The 23,593-nt window shown below is 49.2% G+C and overlaps 1 protein-coding gene across 4 annotated transcripts in view; it reads right to left on the minus strand.

The window, feature by feature from the left end:
- Positions 1-23,593, minus strand: part of HERC2 (HECT and RLD domain containing E3 ubiquitin protein ligase 2) — a 2,956,340-nt gene that overhangs the window by 1,720,040 nt on the left and 1,212,707 nt on the right. For all 4 annotated transcript variants that reach the window (XM_069636605.1, XM_069636607.1, XM_069636603.1 and 1 more), the window contains exon 40: positions 23,144-23,291. In XM_069636605.1, the coding sequence (XP_069492706.1) occupies positions 23,144-23,291 (148 nt within the window). The remainder of the gene's footprint in view (positions 1-23,143; positions 23,292-23,593) is intronic.

The raw sequence follows: 23,593 nt of genomic DNA on the forward strand, positions 1-23,593 counted from the left end.
TTGGAGGCATATTTTGTGGGACTGCAGAGAGATACAACAATTCTGGATGGAAGTGAAAACACAGATGCAAGAGATATTCAAGGGAGCTGCCGACCTGGGAGAAGAAATATGGATGTGCGGCATGTGGGCCCCCCGAGACAGGTCACTCACAAAGACGCAAAAGCGAAACTTCATGGGGTTCCTTATTGCAGCATGGATTACCATAGCACAAAAATGGAAACAAAAATCTCCTCCAACAACGCAAGAATGGCTACACAGGATATGGACCTATCTGGCAATGGAAAGAATCACATATAATCTCCAAGGAGACAGACAGAGCTTCGCTACAGACTGGGGAGACGCCATAGACTTCCTGCAAAGTGACTATATGCTGCAATGGTGCCCACACAACATTCGCATTCTGGACATGTTCACAGGCTAGGATCGAAACACCCTGGGAACACAGTGGAACTGCAGAGACGATGGAACCGGTGGGGAGGGAGCGGGGTGGGCTGAGGGGGGATTAGGGACACTGTTGAGCCCCGATGCTCAGGTTTAAATAAATGCCAATAAAAATATATATATAAAAAAAAAGAATTTAAATCATTAGGCCAGGGTTAACTTCATAAAACATTACTGTAGAAAGGCAGTTAATAATTAGAACATCTGCAGGATGCTTTCTTTAGGATAAAAATGCAATACTGTGTGAGGATCCGACCCCCCCCTGACCCCGCACCTGGGCAACCTGTAAGGAAAAGTTATGGTGTACTTTAAGTTGTATATTACAGCCCAGTCAAAATATGTTCAATAATAGTCTGCTTCTCTTTCTAGAGAGCCCACTATCCCAAAGTACCTAGGAAGACACAGCAGAAGAGGATCCAAGATTAATCTGGGACCCGTGGATGGAAGATGCTCTTCTTTATTACAGGGAGTTTTTGGCCTTACTTGATGAGACCTCTTGAGGATGCCCCCCACCCCCAGGAAGGAGGAGTTGCTGGGATATCAGAGTCAAGAAGGGAACCAAGCAGTGTCGGAAAGGCAGCAAGGCCAGTGTTTTGCAGTGGTCTCCGGTGATGGGTTATGCCAACTGTGGATGTCCCACTAAGGTGAAACTCGCTGTGGACCTCAAGGCCTGGCCGAAGAAGATAAGTCCTTTGGTGGCCGTGGATGACTTTCAATGGCGACGGGTGCTGTGGCAGAAGTAGGTGTCGTGTTTCGCGGTTCACCGACTTTCGGTCCTTTAGTGCTGCAGCCGCAGCACAGACCTCAGGATGGATTCTGGCGACCTGGACACGACCACTGGACTTCACTACAGACCCTCACCAAGTCTGAACTCTCAAGGCATTTTCTTTGGATTTTGGTGGCAGGAAACCCACCGGAGGTCACTTCTCTGCAGACAGCGACCCAGGACCTTCTCCAGCGTGGAAAAGTGGGTAGATGTCGTGGCAGGGATGCCCCTTTGAAGATTTCTTCAGATGGTTGGAACTTTGGCAGCTCCAGATGTCGGACAACTCTATGCCAGGGTACCCCCTCTTGCGGGCGATACTCGAATTGCTTTCCAGCGGTCCTGGGCGACACAGATTGACTTCCTGGCTTCAAGATGTCCAGGCACTCCTCTTCTAGACACGAAGATCCTTTATCTGGATGGCAGGCACACAGAACGTGTTTCCAATACACTTCGGGTGAAGATCAGCAGTTGCACAATGTTTCCGTCGTAGCTATGGGAAGAGGTTGCCTATCCAGGTCCTCTCTGGTTCAGTCCTCGAGTCAGCACAGCAGCCTTTGGATTACTTGAAGATCGCACCCACAGACTTCTTCCTCCAGCTGGACTCCAGGATGCAAGCTTAAAAGGACTTCAGCTACAGGTTTCTTGTTTAAACTTCTGACAAGGAGGAGATTGTGAACTCGGCCCCCTGTTATACACTCCACATTCATTCATGCTCACCCAGGCTCAGCCAGCCAGTCGCATAAAAGTGCATTCATACAGGCAGCACCCAATCAAACTCACATGCATTCAGGCTATACACCAGAAACCAGACACCCAGAACACAGGATGTGAATCGGGGGCTAGTCCCCAGTCTTTCAGTGCACTTTATTGCATTCATTACAGTTTCAGTCAGGGCTGGCTCAGGCATTGTCTCTCACAAAAAAAAAAACTCATTACACAGAATGCATATCGACTACTCACTCCATTCATGCAAGCTCCACCTCAAGGTGGTACCCACAACACGCTGTCCCGGCTAAGGGGCCAAACAGTCTGGCAGGAGGCAACCCCAGAGCCAAATATGGTACTTCCACCAAACAGTCATTCAGGCGAAGGGAACAGAGCCAAGGCTTCCCAGGAGTTTCAGAAACAAGGGGGGAGACAAAGAAAAACAAGAAGCCACCATGGCCATCTTGCATTTGTGTAGGAATCCATGAATTCGTATGGCAGGGCCTGGGTATCCCAAAAGTGAAGGATACCCCAGAGCCACTGTCCAGTCAGCAAGTAGCTGCAACCATCCCATACTCTGCACTGTGGGCAACACACAGGTGCCCAACAACATACACTAGGGTTACAATGGTGTATACCTACCCATGGGTGCCCTAAGGGTGTCCCATGGGTACTGTTCACCAGAAGGTAAGAATGAAGCGCTGCACTGCCAGAGGTTCAAACTGGATTCCTGTGCAGAAGAACACACAGACAAAATGAATAGAGAAGTGGAGGCCCTGTCCCTCCAAAAGCATTTCCAGCATCCCAGTAGAGACCAAGACCAAGGAAGGTGTTGTAAACTAAGACCAAAGCTGAGAGCAGAACTTGGAGATGAGGAAGACTGGTGGAGGATAGCCATACAGAGCAGGCAGGTTCTGGAGGCCTGGTTGGTGTTAGGAAATATTTCTCTTTTGGTAACTAACCCACCATATTCTACGGACCCCCAAATATTTTGCTTTTGGTTTTGAACCTTTCCTGACTGTTTACAGGGAAGTCTTCAGCTTCATTCCCTTGGCCTTTTGCTCATTTTGTTATGGGGAAACTGATCAGTCCTTCAGACTACCAATACTGGGATACTAGGTTTGCCTTTTTGGTAACTTTTTTTTTTTTTTTTTAACAGTGCACCTAGCATCTTACAATGCAGTTCAGTGGGTTTACGTTTGTATCACCCTAGTCTTTTACACATGGGTTTTTTGGGTTTCTTTTATTTGTGCCCAAAGACAATCTGGTGGCAGCAACTACATTTGTAAAATGTGTGTGTTATTTCTAGTGTGCACATTTGCATTTACCATGTATGGTTACTAAACATAGCTAGTGACTTAAAATGGGTGCGCTAAGAGATTTTTACTTGTTCTTGGCCTTCTTGCTGCTTTCTCAAGCCAGAAAATCCCATGAAAGGTCATACAGTTGCCCGGGAAAGCTGCTGCATTTGCAGGCTAGTGATGCCTTTTTGTGTGTGCCTGGCCCAAGATGGAATGTGACTATCTGTTCCCACTCCACATCCGTGGTGCCTGAGTCTAGGTGTATGTCGTGAGTAAAACCTACAATAATCCCTGATGGGACAAGTGTTGGCTGTTTGAATGGGGCAGATCCTTAACATTGGTGGGCTTGGACTTGCTTCCAGGATGGATTTGGGATAAGAGGAGCCAAGTATCCTGTGTAGACGAGCAGCCAACTGAAGATCTGTGGGCGATTCCCGAAGAGGCCCAGCATCCCTTCCTGCGCTCCATGGACCAACCAGTCTCGACAAATTCTTGAGGATACAGCCATTAGAAGTGTCTCTGGACCACCCGGTGGACTGTCCAGCTCTCCATTGGGCTACCTCGGTAGAATCTATGCTGTTCAGCGCTAGTCGCCAGAAATTATGTGGTCGCCAGCTTGTGGTACAAGTCACTTTCTTGCCGAATTTCGGCCTCCCAGCTTCAAGGGATTCTACTCTGCAAGGTCTTCAACTGTGACTGGAAGGATGAGTGCTGTCACCTGTGTGTAGTAGTCATCGCTGGAACTTGCCCTCCTCCATCTGGTGAAGTGTCCGGAAGAGGTCTGCATTGGTGCATTCTGCATTTCCTTCGCAAAGGGTTGCAGTCTGGCCCAGGAACCGACCAGAAGAATCCTTGCACACGCAACTCCTGGGCACCTCTCACTGGTACCAACACCCGAAAAACCCATCTCCAGCGACCCCCAGTGGGCCCACCTAGTCATCTGGGAAAGTCAAAGTCAAGGAGATAAGTAATTGCAAAATCTTCACCTCCCCCCCATTTGTCCTTAGAATAAACGTTGGCTATTCCATTATATCCCTTTTTTTATAGTCATATCTAAAAGACTATCTGAAAGACGGGAAAACAATTTTACCTACCTGTAACTTTGTTGAATATCTTCTGGAACATAACTCCAACACAAGAACTCTTCCTACACGAGCCCCTTTCCCTAAGAAGCAGCTTTGTGACTTTTGGGCACATGGTCCAATGCATCATAGGGATTGGACAATAAAGTTAGGGTATCATTCTTGTGACTTGGTTTCATTCTACTGCGTCACTACTTACCTTCTTTTTGTTGTCCAAGTTATTCAATGCATTCTAAGAACCTAGAGGTGACTGTATATATGTTTGATAATTGAGTGTTATGCGATATCATCACCTGCATGTTTTATGTCCTAGTTTGTGTTTTGGGCCTAGAATATAGGATTTGTGTACTTATCTGCCTAAATTGAATTATTGTGTGCTTCACTATGAGGACTCATTGTGGACCCGACCCCACTTGCACTCCCGAGAATAACCTTGACCACTCTTCACGTTCACCTTGATTGGGTTTGGCTAACCTCTCAGAGTTACCCTATTCACTATAACTAGGGTGGCTTCCTTAAATCTGTCCACCCGGCTAGATTCTAGAAATATATCTTCCCAAGGCAGGTGATAGAGGTTGGAGGAGGAAGGAGAGGGCACGGGAAGCTCAGAACAGGCACACAGAGAAGGAGATGCAGGGAAAATGTTAAAGTCTCAACATGGGTCCTGCTAGGAGAGGGAACCCTCCCTCTGTGGCTTTAAACACCACAAGTCTAGTTCACATCATGCCTAAGATAGCCAAACCGGAATTGGACATCTGCCTACTGTAGAGGTTCCAGATATACTTCTCGTCGTAGAAGAGGCACAACAGACTATAAACGGGGGACATACCTGACAGGAGAAACTAAAAGATTGCACGAAACTGAAATAACTGAGAATCTTTTTTTTCTTTTTTTCGTTTGAGCCCTTCCTTTTGGTGTGCTACATTTGATATGGTTGTGAGATCTCTAGAGAAACCCGAAGCAGATGTGACACTGTAATCCTCTCTCAGAGAGAGAAAGAAGGGACTGAACTGGAAGACTGACTTCCAGACCTGAACAAGAAGAGGGCAAGCAAAACAAAAGGTGTGATGGCTGGAAGGTTTAGAATTCATCTTAACCTCAGCACTGCTCTGTTTCAAAAGGGGAAAGACACTATGCAAATCAAGCTTGGTCCGAAACCCAAAAAGGGCAGTCCACCAAAAAATCCTAGTCAATTGGAGACCAGAACAACAGCTTCCAGTTTAGTAAATAGTATGCAATATCTGCTGAATTGATTAACATATTTCATGTTGTGAAAAGCACAAAAATAGTCAATTAGAATGTATAGAACCATCTTGTCATGTACTAACTCAACTCTTTGGTAAAACATCCACACAACAAGTTTTTGATGATTTTTTCTGTTTGACGTAAGTGTGCCTTGTGGAAAGTGCACATGAAAAATCTTAACTGTTTTTATGTTGATATATTAGTATATGAATAAACTTTGTTTGAAGTCATTTTGGAAAACATGGGAGTTTTATTGACTGGTTTAGCAATAATATAACTGATGAACTGACCGAAATCTAGCCGATTTAGAGAGAGGTAATCGGTCGTACTTCACTATTGTTCTGCACCCTTTCCGGACCACCATACTATGAGAATGCTGGTAGGGGCCACGGATTCCCCCCGGCAGGCCCGACCTGCCAGGTTTTCAGGCCCCTACCGGCATGTCTCTCAATGAAGAGCTGGCACCGTTAGCAACGGTGCCGGTGCTTCAGTGACCGCATTGGATTCCATGGAAATGGTGGCACCAGGATATCAGGTGGCGGTAAGGGTGTTACAGATTGCTGGCAACCTGCCACCTACCGGCAGGTTTTACTGGCAACCCCGTAATGAGCCCCTTTGTCTTTTTAAAAGAATTCTTGTATTTTTACAATTTCACACATCACCTTAAAGTGAAGGGTGAAATTGTAAAAATTTCACCCATACATTAGTCGCCATACATTATTTCAAAACCCATACCATTATCCTCTCTCCAATTCCAACAAGCCCCAACACGAAAGAGAGGAAATCACATATGTCACTGCTTACCCTACAACAGGACTACCCCCCCATTCCCCCTTTTCCCAACAATATTTTGTCGGTAGTTCCTAAACTCCCTAGTAAAAACACTTCCCAGAATTCCTCCCCTCAGTTCCTTTCTAAAACCAGTGAAACGAGGAGGATAAGGATTACCCATAGGAATCCCTGGGCCTTTAACTCCTATGGATGACCGCCATGTTGTTCCGCTAATGAGGACAGGCAGGGTCAGGCACTCCCTTCCAACCACTCACACCTGGATCCAATCACTACTCCCAGGAAGTATAAAAGGTGGGGCAGGAAAGTACACTTTGAGCAATTAGGGGGGCTCGTCCTTCAGTTGTAATACACAAGAGGGTAATTGCAAGGTCTTTCTCCTGGTTCTCCCACGCCTCCTTTCGGATTTGGTACTTGTATGAATTATGGAGGGGTGTGGGGGGTGGGGTTTGTGGGAGGGGAGCGAGTACCGGACAGGATTTAGAATAACCTATAAAGGTGGAGGAAGTGTAAAAAAGGGGGGAAATACTGCATCTAGACATCGGATGTCTCGCCCCATTCCCTGAGGACCCCACTCCCAGGTGATCCTCCCGCACTTGTCCACCCCCAGGGTCTGGATCCAGGGGCGATGTCTGTGCCCTGGCCACCTGAGAAAGAGATCCCCAGAGTTCAGACAGTGAGACAACTTCAGGTTTCTCACATTGGTCTGAAGCTAGCCTGCTTTGGTGGACCAATCCCTGTTCCTGCCGGAGTGGAGTGGACTTTGCCCTGTTGATATCACATCCAAAGTTCTTTGCTCCAGTGGAACAGAGGGGACAGGCAAGGGAAAGCTAGACAGTGAGAAACAAGATTGTGGAAGGCTTCTTCCAGTGCCCAGAGCCCTGCTGCTTATGCTACTCCCGCCCCCTTCCCTCCTAACTGACAAAGGCCTTTGGACATGCAGCACCCTGGTATGAGGCTACTCCTCCTGAATGGTTGTGCTCCTTGGATACCTGGGTTCAGGACAGTCGCTTGCTGTGCGTCTGTCTCTGGGGGAAGGTGTTACTGCCCCACAACAAAGGGAATCAAAAAGGGGCTGGGTCCTCTTGAGTTTCTGTCCTGCCACTGGCAGTATCGGCCCGTATGACCTGAATACACATTCCCTTCCACAGCAGAGCTGACTCTTCGGAGCCGACACACGTGCAATATCAATTTGGATGTGGCGGTCATGATCATAAGTGTTTCCATGCACTATTTCTAATCTCAGGCATGGCTTATTTGTAGTGTTTACACTGTAACCAGCATGGGGTGCTCATGATCATCCTAGTTTTGGTCAAAGAGGCATATCTCAAATGCCCCCTTGTGACGCAGTGACTTTGCTGCCACTGCGGCAATCAAGTGGGCATCCTGTGACCTTTGGACTTGCTCTGTGCCACGAGCAGTGCCAGTGCTGCAGATTAGGCTACTGAGGTCACATGTACACTGATTTTGGCATGGAGTTGGCGACAAAGGGTGATCTTGTTAGCAGATTACCCTTTGGGAAAAGAAATCCCCTGCATAATCTCGGGGGGATAGCTCAGGGGTAATGTGCTCGCCTTGGAAGCAAGACGACACGGAGCAACAGAGGTTCGATCCCCGGGTCCGCGTTTAGAAACCTCTGGGTATTAAGTATGTTATAAATAATAATCATCATATTAATAAAAATTAAAAAAAACAGAACCTTGCACCCTTGCCAGATGGCAATTCCTCACACCTTCCTCTGCATGATAGCTGAAGACCCTGAGCAGTGCTTCAGCCCTTGGGCTAGTAGGACCAACTAGTGTCAACGCCTTGTTGAGGATGCTGCCCTTATGAGACTTTGGAAGTGTCCCTGGACTGCCCGGCCGACTGACCAACTCTCTTGTGGCCTACCATGCCAGAAGCATCACCGTTCAGTGTTCGAATCCGGAATTTTAGTGGGTACCAGCTTGTGCCACTAATAGCCTTCTCCTCAAATTTCAAGCTGCTGTCAACGCGGCTGGAATGACGTGTCTCGTCGCCTGTGAGCAGAGAAAGTCGCTGGAACTCACCTTCCTACATCCTATAAAGTGTCTTGAATTGGATGGATTCTGTATTTCATCTCTGAAAAGTATTGAAAGTTGCTTTTCAATTCAACCGGAAGAATCCTCCAAACCTACAACTCCTTTAGACCTCTCACGGGAACAAACTGCAGAAGACCAAGCCCTCTGCGACCCCCAGATGATCCACAACATAGCAAACACAACACAAAACCTTATAAAAAAAAAACTTTGCTAGCTTCAAAAGCGGGGTCCTTTTGCACTGAAGAGTCAAAGGCCCCAAAATGCAAGTCTTTTTAGGAGTCTTTTAGTTGCACAAGTGTTGGCTTGAGTCAACAAGTAGTTGTAATTATTTTCATAATTAAGGTAATTAAGAGGAAAAGTCTTTAACAGTTCCTCTCACAATACAAAAACCTTAGGGTAAAGCCAAGGGAGGATACCAGTCAAGAACAACACAGTTCAAGGCTGGGCAAGGGATAGGGCTAGGCTTTTTAACACCGAGACATAGAACCCTATGGAGATAGTGGGGGCCAAACAGGTATTTTTACACACCCCGTGTTCCGATTCACTCAGGAACCACCATGGAAGACCCTAAAACAGCTGGGCATGTTGTCTGCATTATTTGGCTCCATTGAAGGAAGTCTAGGGGTATCAGGTGCAGAGGTCACTTCAGTATCAGGTTTTTGGGTCTAGCTAGTTAACGGTTTGGGCTCTATTGGACCAGTTCCGGACACAGACTACTGGACCACCACTTTGTCAACTCACTCACAGCACCCCCAGGATGCCACAAAGGTGGCTAACAGCAAAGGCATATGGGAAAGATTTTACGTTTGCTGCTTTCCTCCCACATAATTCTATGGGGCATGCTTTCTTTTTGCTTTGTTTTGAACCTTATTCTGACTTTTTGGGTTTAAGTAAAGCCTTCTTCAGAGTCCCTAAAACTACGAGTACTGACAGTTTTTCTCCCTTTGGGAATTCCCGTATTGTTACAATTGCACACATCACCTTAAAGTGAAATATGGTTAGGATACTTTGTATCCTCAGAACTTTTTATGTATTGGCTTTTTAGCTACTTTTAAAATGTCTCTAGGATGAACTGGTGGCAGCAGATATCTTTCTACTGTGCTTTGGTAATTGGACTTGTGTACTTTTGCATTTATCCCAAATAGCTAGTAAGGGTTGCTAACACTCCAAGATGGCCACTCAACAAGGTTTTAGCATGTCCTTTGGTGATATTGTTCTTTGGCCGCCTTCCTACCTTCTCAGGGCAGTAAATGCTGTTGGTGCATCGACCCCTGGAATGGTAGGAACAACCAGTCTTGGGCCCCTGCTCAAAAGATTTGCACTTACTGAGCCTTCCCAACTATCCCTGGACCAACCGATGGACTGACTATTTCTCTCTGGGGCTATCCTGCTGCAGCCATCAACATTCTGAATGCATCCTTGGAACTTGAAGGATCTTAAACCTGTGTAACAAGACCTCTATACCGGCATTTTCAGAATTCTTGAACAAAAGGAACATGTGCTGTGCTTGCTCCTTCTGATCGTTCATTGAATATCGCCTGTTGCCACCCGATAGTGGTGACACCTGCCACAACACTCCTCCCCTTCGATCCTCGAAGTGTCCCGAGGAGGTCTGCTCTGCAGAAGACTCCCTCTTTCCTCTTTTGAATGTTCGAATGGAAGCTGTCTGGAACAGATTCCTAAAAACCGCAACTGAATGAAAACTAAACCCGGTGTCCAAAAGCCTCTGCACCCACAAACCCTGGGCCTTATTTGATGGGACCAAGAACATAAGATTGTGTTCCCAAATGATTCCAGAACACCGGCAGTGGTTTCTGGAGATATCTGAGTGAAGGGGGCAAGCAAACATATCAGGACTTTGGTCGGTGGAGGCCTGGTCAAGAATCCCTTCCTAGGACTATCTTAAGGACTGGGATTGAGTGAGCTTTGAACTTAAACTTACTTCTTTACTCTTGTACTTACCTTTGTTTCACCATTTCTCACAATGGTGAATGTAGTTACCCGTTTCAAAGTGTTAGTGTGACAATAATGGACTAGAGGTTTTACTTACTTAGTGTATATTTGAAAAGCTTAATAAACGATTGTATATTTGTATACTTAAGCATCTGAGTTCTTGGTGTTGGGTTGTGTGGACTAATTGTAGCAGTAGGCACTCTCAAACTCTTCCTGAGACTAAGCCTTGCTCTGCCAGCTCTGCTACCTACCTTCATTGCGTTTGGCTAAACTCGGTCTTCCAAGTTTACCATCATAGCGTGGCTTCCCAAAATCCTCCCTTCGGGGCAGATTTTGGAAATCCATCTTAACACTAGGTCCCATGATGAAGACAGTGGTGGAAGCGACTGAGGACGGCCCAAACGAATCGAGGTGGGGCATTGGTGTCAAAACACCGAGCAGGATACCAGCAGGTTCCTAACCCAAGGTGTACGACCAAAGCAGTAAAAACAGTGAAGCAATGGTAAAACCATCCAGAGACTGTTCCAGAACGGAGATCTCAGCCCACCTGATGTGGGAGAGGGGAGAAGGGGGAGCAGGGGGAAGGGGGAGCAGGGGGAAGGGGGCGCAGGGGGAAGGGGGAGCAGGGGGAAGGGGGAGGGGGAAGAGAGTATGAGGCCAGCCCAAGAAGGGCGTGCATCAGTCAGCATCCCAAAATCAAAAATGGAGAATAGGGAACGAAAATAATCTACTAATGTAAACTTAAGAGTTCTTACTAGCATTGATTAACATGCAAGGAAGAAAATGATAAAGTGATTGGCATTCACAGGTAACGTTTAAAAAAGAAACGGACTGCAGTAGCAACAACATTCATTATGAGATCTATGTCTGGCTTTCACACAACAATGCAGCTATACAAAATGCTAGAACTCACCGGCAACACACAGATAATTGGAATTCTCTTTGGGGAACCTTCCACCCACCCCCACCGTATCTGGTGCTCCCCTGGCCCCTGTGTCCCCTCCTGCACCGGCTCCCTTGCCAGCCTTGGCTCCTCCCCCTTCTACCTCTGTCCCTTAGGCACTCTCTCCCCACTTATGGGGCGGGTCACCGTCCCCTGCTCCCCCACCCCATAAGTCCTTCACAGATGGCAATCTGCTCCACATTACCACGCTTAACACTCGCTCAGCTGTAAAACACTCCGCTGACATCTGCAACCTTCTTGAACTTCTGGGTCTTGATGTTCTCGCCCTCGCTGAAACCTGGTTCAAGGATAGCTCTGTCACGAGTTTTGACACACTTCTCCCAGGCGGCTATAAGATACGCTCTCTGCTGCCTAGTCCAAACAGGAAAGGTTAGGGAGTAGCAATGATCTTCCCTGAGTGGATCCCTGTGTCGGTCATTCCCACTCAGGCCTATTCATCTTTGAGTGCCTGGTCTGCAGGCTCTCCCTCTGAGCATTTCACTCCTGCTGGCCACCTTCTATCGGCCACCTGGTCAACCCTCTCTCCTTTCAGAATGGGCTGACCTGGCCCGCTCTCCCCTTTCCACCTCTTCTCAAATCCTCCTACTGGGTGATCTCAACATCCATCTCGACTCATCCGATTCCTCAGGACCTTTCCGCAATCTTTGCGACACTCACTCTCTTTCCATCTTACCCTCTGGCCCAACTCACACCGCTGGCCACACCTTGGATGCTCTCATCTGACATGCCTCCATCTAGCCCTCTCACTACTTCTCTCTCCTGGACTGATCACTCTCTCCTCCTCTTTCATCAGTAAGCCAGACACTGCCTCCCGTCTACAAGATCATCCAACCCATGAAAAGAGTGTCAGTAGCTGCCTTTGCCTCTACCTACTCTGCTCCTTCAACTCATGCAGCTGACTCCCACACTGACACAGCCATCTCTAACTTTAATCTCTCAGTCTCCAACGCTCTTAATATTCTTGTCCCGATCATGACGGTACGACTGAAGCCGGTCAAAAAGTGCATCTCTTGATACGACTCTGAACTAGCTGCCCTTAAATGCAAGTGCAGGGCAGCTGAACGGAAATGAGATTCATCGGGGCCACCCTCTGGCAAACTTAGCTGCCAACCTCCTTCAAAAGGCAGTATAGACTCTGCATCCACTCCAAAAAAAGTCTCTTTACTCAAGCCCGCATCTCCGCGGCATCCAATAACACGGCTGAACTTTTCAAAGTCTGCAAGGAACTAGCCAACCGTAATGCATCCTACTCCACCATTGCACTCACCCAGGCACTCTGCTTGGCCCTGGCTGCACACTTCACCTAAAAAATACAGGACATCCTATCCTCTCTTTCTTCCTCACCACCTCATGCACTAACATCTCTTATACCGCCTTTACCACCCACACCCCGCCCCCTCTTTCTCTCTTCTCTCGCCCCAGTCACACCTGAGGAGGTCACTTGACAAGTCCAGTCTATGAAAGCCTCCCGCAAACAGGTGGACCCTTGGCGCTGCAAAACCATCAAGGACAACATTGACTCTCTCGCCCCAGACTTGGCCGACCTCTGCAACCTCTCCTTCACCACTGGAGTTTTCCCCACTGCTCATAAACACTCCCTTGTGAATAATCTCAAAAAACCTTCTGCTGACTCATCCATTCAGGCAAACTATCGCCCGATCTCTTGCACTCCTTTCCTGGGCAAACCCCTGGAGAAGTTGCCTATTTCTCAGCTTACCCTCCACACTGAATATATGGGCTGCTTCCATGTCCACCAGTCTGGCTTCAGAGCATCCAGAGGCACGGAAACTGATCTTCTGAAAACCGATGAAAACCTGCTCTCACACCTTGATTCTAACTCTCCCTCTGTCCTCATTCTACTCGACCTCTCCTCTGCCTTCGATATAGTGAACCCCAACACCCTGATCAAATGTCTCCATGATACCCTGGGCATCACTGATCAGGACCTGGCCTGGCCAACCTCCTTTCTATCTGTCCGCCCATCCCAGGTGGAACTGGGGTCCTTCCTTTCCCCTATCACTTTCTCCAAGTGCGGTGTCCCCCAAAGATCTAACCTATCCCCTTGGTTTTTCAATGGCTACATGCCCCCCTTGGCCCGTACGATAGCCACCTTCACCTACTACTTTCAGTGCTACATGGATGACATTCAGATCTCCTTCAGGCTACCCTCAGCCTCTTCCTCTTCCTCACTCATACCGGACTTTCCGCAATTCAATCGTGGTGTGCTGCAAACTACCTCTGCCTCAATGCCAGTAAGACAGATTGTCCTCATTTGGACCCCTTCAACAGCCTTCCCTCTTTCTCCATGGCCAGCCTCCCATGGCCCTGCGCCTCCAGCTACCAACAAGGCAAAAAATCTGGGGGTCATCTTCGACTCCACTCTATCCGTCTAGTCTCACATCTCGGACATCTCTAAAAAGTCCCACTACCAATTGCACCTCCTGAGGAGGTATTGTACCTTTTCTCACCTTCCTCCAGAGGCTTACCGTCTCCAGAGCCCTGCACCTCTCGAGGCTGGACTACTGCAACAGCCTTTTTCTCAACCTGCCCTCTTCTACCCTCTGTCCTCTTCAACTCATCTAGAACAGAACCACAAGACTTATCCTTGACCTCAAGCCCAGGCACTGCATCTCTCCGGTGCTGAAATCCCTTCACTGGCTCCCTGTGACTGGAAGGATTAAGTTCACGACCCTCTGCATTGTCCACAAGACATTCTGGGGTGTGGGCCCACTATCTGCAACGCTCTCTTCCTAAATACTCACCTTCCAGAGCCCTCCACTCGTCTTCCTCCAACTCTCTGCGGGAGAGCCGTTTCTCCAAGCAGAGACTTTGGGGTGTTAGGCAAGGTTTGTATGTTCAGCAGCCAGGCTTATCTCAAGAGGGGTGAATGTGAGCTGTAGGGGAGTTACACAGATTCACAGTGACAGGTATTCAAATAAAGTCTTACACACAAGGTTTCTTGAATAAACAATTATTAATTTATCAGTCAGTTAGAATAAACCTTCAGAAGGGAGCAATATAAAAAGTAACACACAAATACACTTCAATACTGTACACTCTTAGTTTCTAAACCAGTAAATACCATTTTGGGATGGCCCACAGACACAACCTACACCCTTAGGTGACTTCAATAGCTAGGGTGCTGGGGACAATAATATCTTACTGTTGCCATTTAGAATACTGTTATGAGTTGGTAAAAAGAAAAGGTTATTAAAACAACAAGAGACCACAAATATTCTGAAGCAGGCAAATGATTTTGGATCCCCTAAGGAGAGCCATTCAGTACAACAGGCTAAGCCAAATTCAATGGCCAAAAGTCTTATATAGGATGAAGCACTTCTGATAGGTAAGTTGAAAAGTCTTTGCACAATGTTTTGGAAGTCTTTGAAGAAAAGAAGAATCAAATGTAGGGCCACAAGCTGATTTACTTGTGCGAAGTAGAAGATGCAAGCAGCTCTACAATGAGAGGCAAGTTCTCTCAGACTTTACAGTTCCTTTGCATTGAAGAAAAAGTGCAGCAGATGACTTCTGTTCCTGTGAATCTCTGCAGATCTCTCTGTTCCTGGGCCTCAGTCATTGGGAAGAGAGGGAGGACTTCCGGGGACTCCTGCAATGGGACAGTCACCGCTCGCAACCGGCAAATCTTCAAATCTGGGGCTGTTCAGTGTTTCAACTCCTCGCGTCTACCGCAAATAGCAACACCGCGGTTCCTGGCTGTCGAGATGGACTTTCCTTGCTTCTCGGGTCCTGCACTCTGTTGAGGGGGCTAAGGCTCTGTCAGTCCTGCTTCCTGGGAGTCCGGAGGATCTTCATGGAGCTCTAGTCCAGCTTAAAAGCAACACACACAATCTGGTGTTCCTCTCCCTGGCTAAACTCTTTTACTGCAGCAACTCTGTGGAAATTCAACCAGCGCCGAGATGGATGGCCAGGTAGCTTACTTTGGAGTTGATTGGTCCCACCAACTCAAGGGGAGAAGACGTCCTTGCAGGGGCTTCTCGGTCGATACAAATTTGGAGTTTCAGCACAGCAGCAGGGCTTCACCGGGCAAACCAACGTTCCAGGAGTTGCAGCAGGCATCCTCTTAAAGTCCTCAAAATCCAGCAAAGTTGGTGGGGGTCTCTAAGGTGTAGGGAATTAGCACATTTCTGAGAATTCTCCCTAACAGGGGGATATCTTTATCCATCGCTGGTGCCTCCCTCTGGAACAGCCTCCCTGCCTTCTCCCCATCTTGAGCCGGATCTCCTTAAGTTCTGGAACTCCTTAAGACTTTCCTCTTTGCCGCCTCCTTCTCTCTCTCTCTCCCTCTCCCTCTCCCTCTCCCCCCTGCTAACCACCTCTTTCTACTTTCTCGCTGTACCCTAAGAGCCTCACAGGTCCCAAGCTTCCCCGCCAGTCTCCTGCACTTGCCCCAGGGCCTTGCACTTGCCGCAGCACTACTGCATGTCGATTACAACCCATGAGAGTGGTATTTCTCTGCACTTAACCCATGTTCTGACGGGACGGGGCACTCTTGTTCCCCATTTCCACCCCCCCACGCACTTTTGTTTTCTGTACACCTGCATAATCTGAATGTACCATGCCTAGTAAGATCATTTGTCTTGTGTTTCCCTATGTCTTCCCATCCCATGCTCCTCAGTCCTACAAGTCCCTGGCACCCTCACCAGTCCCCTTGCAGTTGCCTCCGGGCCTTGAACTTGCCTCATTGTTACTGCACTTGGTCAATGACACATGAGAGTGGATCTCTCGACACTTACCATAGCTTCTGACTGACTGGCACACTTGGTCCCCTCCACCACTTCCTGCACTGCCCCCCTCCCTCCTGTACCCATCTGCGCACTTGTACGATCTGAATGCACCATGCCTTGAAAATAGTCTATCGTTTAGAAATTCAAGGGCTCTGAACGACTTGTTTTTTTCCACCCTTGTTCCCACCCTCCTCGAGCGCTTTGAAACACTTGCTTGTGTATAGGCGTTTTACAAATAAATACCATATCATGCATGGTTGCGCTTTGAAACACTTGTGTATAAGCGCATAATAAATAAACAATCAATAACTCAATTCGAGCCTACAAAAAAGTGTGAATCTCCATCACTATTTTATAGTGGTGGACACATACCTTGCTGTACAAGTTGTTAAAAGATATTAATGCGGGGGGTGCTGTTGGGCAGCCCGAAAATGGCCACCTAGCCTCTGTGCTCCGTGAAGCGAGGACACCAATCCCGCTAAATCAGCGGACTGCTGTGCAATCATCACCCTACACTGGCCCTAATTGTTCCCCGACACCCTGCTGCCTGCCCTGCCTCTATCCCGACGCCTATCTGACTCCAGGAGACCCGCTGCGACATGCAACCGTCCTGGGCCCTGTGGCGTGAGCTGATCCCCGGCGCTGCCTGGGCCTGCGCCGCCTCGGTCGCAGAGGCGGAGCCCGCACCTGCTGCCCGTGGCGAACTCGGTCTGGCCGCCTGCGTTCTACATTGCCGCCGAGTGCGTGGATGCGGCTGTGATCCCCTCGGGGGCCGCGGCGTTACCTCCGGCTAGTTGCGCTGCGCTGAGGGCCTGGGGAATGCACTTGGCCTGGCACTGGCGGACGCCCCCCCGGCGGTCTTTTGGCGCCGGGTCCCGGCCCTGCCGCTTGCCTGACAGCCTTGTTCCGCTGAGCAGGGGCGGCTCTTGGAGCTCCTGCGCCTGGTGCCGCGTGACGGTGCTGGACCTTCAACACACCCCCCCCCCCCCTCAGATACCATCTACATTTGACGGCAGCGTCGTTGGATCCGGCGACTCCACCCCACGGGCTGGGATCCACGCCCACGGGGCAAGTGAGGAGTTGGGGGGGGGGGGGGGTTGGAGGGGGGGATGGGGGCTAGCCATTACGGGGGCCCTCCACATAGACTTGCACTCACTGGTGCCCTTCATTGAGCCTTTCTTGGTGCGGCCGCGCTGCCGGAGGGTGTGTGGATTGCAAGGGGGCCCGGCCCGTGCCGCTAAACACCCCCTCATACTACCAGCATAGGGCCTTGGTGGCCTGCCACATTTGTCTTCTCTGGCCCCAACGGCGCATGAACCCTGGAGGGGCCTGTATAGCCTCCGGCCCCATCTACCGCTTCACGTGACTGCCCGGGGGCCTGCGGGTTACTCTCTTAACGGCACTGCATGGTTGGCCTGCTGACTTCATACCTTGGCCATGATATCTTTCATTGCCCGAATTGTGTAGCAATACAATACACCACTACTCTGGCATTTCCGCTACTGGAGGGTTGCGCCTGCCACGGGCCCTGCTGTGCCTTCACTGCAGCCATACCATACTGTTCCCCTCACGTGACCCCGCTGCAGCCACCAGCCACCCCTCCTGTTGGGCTACCATTGAGGCTTGAGCCTGCTGGGCACCATTACGCAGTGCTAAAACCCTGTTTGCCATGCTGTGCCAGGCCTGAATTGCTGGGACACCCCTCACTACATCCGAGATGTCTAACAGAGCCAGAGGGACCAATAAGGTGGGGGCCATGGACAAATTCGCTAAGGCGGCCCCACGAGCAGAGATGGAGTCTACAGCATCCGCCCTTGCGGAACCCGAGCCTGAACCTGTGTCCCATTCCAGTGCACAGACCCCTGACCTTACAGCAATGATGGAGTCGATGGGCAAAAACTTTGCCTCGTTCCACGAAAAATTGGACGATATTAACGCCAACATCGCCTCCCTTAAATCCTGGGCCGACCAGGCGGGAACAAGGATAAGTGAATTGGGGCTAATGTGGATCAACTTCACACCTTGCAGGATGCGGTGGCCACCCTGACCCGCGACATGAAGGTGGTGAAGTCAAAGTGCGATGCCTGAAGGGTCGCATGGAGTTGGCAGTCGAAAATCTACTTCAAGACCTATTGGGAAACCCTACACTATTTTTTTTTTTTTACAGTCGAGCAGGCTCACCGTGCTCTGTCCCTGCGTCCCAGGCCGGGAGATTTCCCCAGACCCATCATCACCAGGATTCTCAATTATAGGGACCGGGACCTCATCCTACGCCTGTCACGCGAGAAGGGTGACCTACGCCTCGACTCAAACACCATTCGGATATTCCCTGACTTTTCCGTCGGGGTGCAGCAGGAGGGACGTCAATTCCTGGGAGTCAAGAAACTGCTACGTGAGCGTAATGTCCCATATGCCATTCTCTTTCCGGCCAGGCTCAAAATTACCATCAAAGAAAAGCTGTTCTTTTTTACTGTGCCCGAGGAGGCTGTCAAATTTATAGAGTCACAGATACCGTTGCCTAATCCCAAAGGCAACCCTATGGTTGATGACTGAACTCGGACAACTTCGTATCTCAGCTATTTGTTTATCATTGCTTGTTCTTTCATGTGCTGATAGGAATACAGCCTTATTGGCTCACCAGTAGGCACGCATTGAATATTGGTGTTGATCACCTATACATTGCTTACCACCGAGGACCGGGGGCAGCCCCCCGCCATGCATACCGTCTGCCACTATTGAAGGCTCCATTTGTTAGTTGTTGGATCTACTTGTGTCTACAGGCCCGGACTCGGAGTGCAGGGCGCAGTGGGCCTCTCCCGCCGGTCGGCTTATCCCCTTTGTCTTACTCACTCGGGCCCAGCCCGCATGTGCCGGTGTGATTTGTATGCATATGTGTTGTTCAAGGTACCACTGGTAACCTATAGCCATTCCTATTCTTCCAAGTGTTCGCCACACGGTTAATTTGAAGTTGGGTGTTGGCCCCGGTTGGGCCAATGGGATTGCGGACCCATGTTGGGAACCGCCTGTTGTCCCATCTTTCGTGGGACATGTTGGTATTAATGGGTGGGGGGAGGGGGTAACACTTCCTGCTTGGATGGGGTGGTGCGGGACTGGGGTGGAGTGGGTTTGATGGGTGTTATGGAAAAAGGCAGAGGCAGATCAGCAGACCACAGTGCATCGGGGGGGCTCCTGTGGGGGCGGCCTCCGCCCTGGATTCACTTTATGACAACGGTGGTGGGATGTTACTTAGATCATTAAAATGCCTGTAACGGTGATGTCCTGGAATGTGCGGGGCCTGAGCAATTACACCAAGGCTCGTAAAATCATGGCGTACGCCAACAGACACGGGCCCTCTGCAGGAAACACATTCCACGGGCCCTCTGACCAATAGTATAGCGCCAACATGGGGTCCACATGGATATTTCACCTTATATTCCACGCGTGCCAGAGGGGTGTTGACGATGATCCATAAATCGCTTAAGTTTGTTCTCCACAAGAGCTATATAGACCCCGAGGGGAGATGCACTGTATTGCATTGCGCCATAGCCAACAGGGATTACTTGCTGGTGAATACTTACGGCCCCAATGTTGACTCTCCCGATTTTGTCGACCAGGTGGTATCCATATTGCTAGGATACGTGGGGGTGCAGATCATCTGGGTGGGGATATGAACTTTATCCTGGATACCACGATAGATGGGACTGGCACGGTCCCTAGGCCTCTGTCTGGAACACAGCGCGTAGACTACTGACCCACAGCGCAACACTTGACATTCACAATGCATGGAGGGCACTACATCCGCAAACGCGTGAGTTTAATTACTACTCTTCAGTGCACGATAGTTCCTCCAGGACCGACATGTTTCTATTATCCGGTCCTATGCTGGGCAGGGTAGTGGAAACACGGATACTCGCCCCAGTCCACCACCCTAGGGGTCCGCTTGGATGCTTTCAAAGCCTTCATTAGGGTGCGTCCATTTCTAGAGAGTCAGGAGTCCTCAAAACTATAAGAGCCGCCTTGACCCTCACCGAAACTAAACTACGGGACCTGGAACGAGCCCACCCGGCCTCGATCGACCCGAGTGTCCTCTCCCAGATCAGTGAGGAGCTCAAAATCTTTAACGAACAAGCCACTAGGGAAGTCCAGTACTTCAGCCGTCCACAGGCTGCGCGGAGATACGGCGAGGGTGACAGACCTGGCAAAGAGTTGGCCGCGTTAGCGAGGGGGGTGTGGGGCCAATCCCAAATTACCTGTGTCAAAGACAGTAAGGGGGCAATACAGTGGTCCGACCAGCAAATCCTTGAAGTCTTCACAGGCTTCTACTCGGAATTATACTCTCAACCCCCCAAACACAGTGACTCCCAGATACGGGAGCTCCTGGAGCAGACACCCACCACCTGTGTCTCCCCCACCACGAAAGACCAATTAGATTCCCCTATTGCATTGGATGAAATTGTGGAGGCTATATCTAGTCTCCCTAAAGGAAAGGCACCGGGGCCGACGGGCTAACGGCTTAATTTTATCTGGAGCATGTGGCTATATTTGCCCCTGAACTGCTCGGTGTATGGAATGAGTCACTCTGGCTAGGATCCCTTCCCACCCCGACACTGCGTGAGGCCGTTATTACGGTCCTGCTCAAGCCTGGAAAGCCTAGTGATGAATGTGGATCCTACCGGCCCCTTTCATTAATGAATTTGGATACTAAAATCTTTACTAAGGTGATCACTAACCGCTTCCTACCTGTCATGTCATATATGGTGCATAATGACCAGTCAGGCTTTGTGCCCAAAAGATCCACTTCCCACAATATCAGAAGGCTTCTTAACGTCATGGCACGAATCGATCAGGGTGTGAGTGCAGTTACGGTCACCCTAGATGCTCAGAAGGCCTTCGACATGGTGTCCTGGAGGTACATGTGCCTCGTCCTTGAGACCATGGGCATAGGACCCAGGATGATTGCATACATTAAGTTGCTATACACCTCTCCGGTTGCCAGGGTCTGTGTCAACTCCCAAACTTCCGCTCTGTTCCCTCTCTTCAGAGGCACCCGCCAGGGATGCCGTTTCTCCCCGATCCCATTTGCCCTTGCTATCGAGCCCATGGCGGATTATGTCAGGGAGTGCCACTCACACAAAGGGATACGGCTACAGGATACCCCCGAAATTATCTCACTTTACGCAGACGATGTGCTGCTGTTCATCAGAGATCCCAATGTCCACCTTGACCCAATCCTGCGCGACATCACCCGCATCGGTACATACTCTGGTTTCACAATCAATTATACCAAATCCGAACTCTTCCCCTCTTACAATCTCTACAGTACAACTTGCCTCAGAGTACCCGCTCCTTTGGTCCCCTGACGGGATTAAATACCTGGGAATCCAGGTGTCCCTGACCAAAGACACCCATCTAGCTGATAACTACCTGGCCGTGGCAGAACAGGCGGAAGCCAAGATAGCGGCTGGTGCTCTCTCCCGCTATCTCTAGCGGGGAGACTATCACTGGTAAAAATGATATGGCTCCCTAAGATGCTGTATATTTTCACTAATGTACCTATCTGGCCCGGTAAGAAATACTTTGTAGACTTACACAAGCTGTGCGCTCAGTTTCTGTGGCACTCAGGGGCTGTGCGTAAAAAATGGCTTGCTATGACACTTCCCTACGAAAAGGGTGGTTTCACTGCCCCTGATATGCTGCGGTACTGGATCGCAGTACAGGCACAGTTCGCCTCCTACTGGTACCCTCGACCCCCCCCCCCCCCACGCCCTCATGTCAAGCTAGAAACCCTTGCAGCATCTGGCACCAATATAATGTCTTTAATACTACATCGGCGCTACGAGCCGGAGTCAGCCATTGACCTGGTCCGACCATTGTGGATGCCTGGGGGCGGATATTCGCCACAGGCGCTGAGGAACACCCATATTACAAGTGGCTCCCCGCCTGGCGGTTCCCTGGGCTAGAACCCACAAACGACATAGCCCTGGCACAACACTGGCAGACCCTGGGTTACCTAGCCCTAACTGACTTCTACCCGGACGGGCAATTCATAACACCGCAGACCTGTAAGCCGGGCCACTCGGGGTCACCGTTGGAACTTTTACAATTTTACAGACTCCGAGCTGCCTTACATAGTGCTTGGCCGAGTTTCCCAATTAACTCTGCCCCCCCCACCCCCCCGACTCGCCTGGGATTTCCTACATCGCCAACTCGGGGGTGGTATCTTCATTATACAAAATCCTCCTGTTACCCCATCACAGCCTTCTAGGGCCGGGACGACTGGGCATCCGAACTGGAGTTAGCACTCACGGACCAACTGTGAAGGAAAATGTGCTTCCACAGTAATAGAGTCTCCTTGAACTTTCGCTACCGCACCATTCAGTACAAATTGTTGAACAGGCTATACTACACCCCACGCAGGATATCCAGGTTTGCTCGCTCTGACCCACGGCTCTGTCCTCGCTGCGGTGCAGAGGGTGTGGGCCATTTGCAAATGTTCTGAGACTGTCCGAGGCTAGCTGCAATTTGGGATGAGATCCTGAAAACTCTGTCACAAATCTTTGACACTGTTGTTGAGCCTGACCCGCTGGAGGTACTGTTTGGGGCATGGGTGGCCGAGGGAGCTAGAAGTGCTGCTAAATTCTTAAATGTGAGCTGTCAAATTGCTAAAAAGTGTGTATTGCAGAGCTGGAAGTGTTCCTCCACCCCACCCCCACATTCCAGAAATGGTTGAATTTATTAACATGATCTCAGAACTGCAAGGAGTACCACCTCAGTATCCTTCCGGCCCATTCCCGGCCCAAAAACATCTGGACCGCCTTTAACAGCTATCTTAACAGCCTAGACACACCCTCTTCTGTGGATAACTCATCGCAATCATCTCTGTTAAGTGCCACAGCTTCGGACGCTTCGTGATGCTGCATTCCTGACTGTCTTTATGCCACCGTTCATATGTACCACTGTATTCAGTTAAATATGTATTTTGTCACTTCTGGCTGCTCTGATGTATGTGTAAGCTATTTACCTCTGCCAACAAAAATAAAAGTTTTTTCAAAAAAAGATATTAATGCGAAAATGATACAAAATAAACTGTACCTCGCAGCAGCAGGATATCGGAAGAACAGGTGCTCAGCAGACTTCCTAGAAAACTAAAGAGTTTCTCAACTAAAAACTTCATGTCACACGATCTTTCACTTTTCTCCCAAGATGGAAGGACAGCTTGGAGTAAGCGCACTGCCAGAATCTAAAATGACAAAAATCATTTAACAGGTATTACAAAAACAAATGAAACTCACGATATTGGGAACAGATTGTTAAGCTTTCATATCTTCAAGAAGTAACATACACCTTAATGAATACAACATTTTGTCATAAATAGGAATCATTTAAAAACATATTAAATCTCAAAACTATGCTTTTTCGATTAGCCGCTGGGTTTGACAGATGGTTTAACTCAAAAGTTCAAACATTTTTCCAGCAGACTATCCTTTGTCTAGCTGTGAAATTTTCAACTGCTTGTTTCACTTCAATAGTGTTATTGAGTGG

Source organism: Ambystoma mexicanum, chromosome 7p (assembly GCF_040938575.1).
Source record: "Ambystoma mexicanum isolate Mex_15411 chromosome 7p, UKY_AmexF1_1, whole genome shotgun sequence".
Lineage (NCBI taxonomy): Eukaryota > Metazoa > Chordata > Amphibia > Caudata > Ambystomatidae > Ambystoma > Ambystoma mexicanum.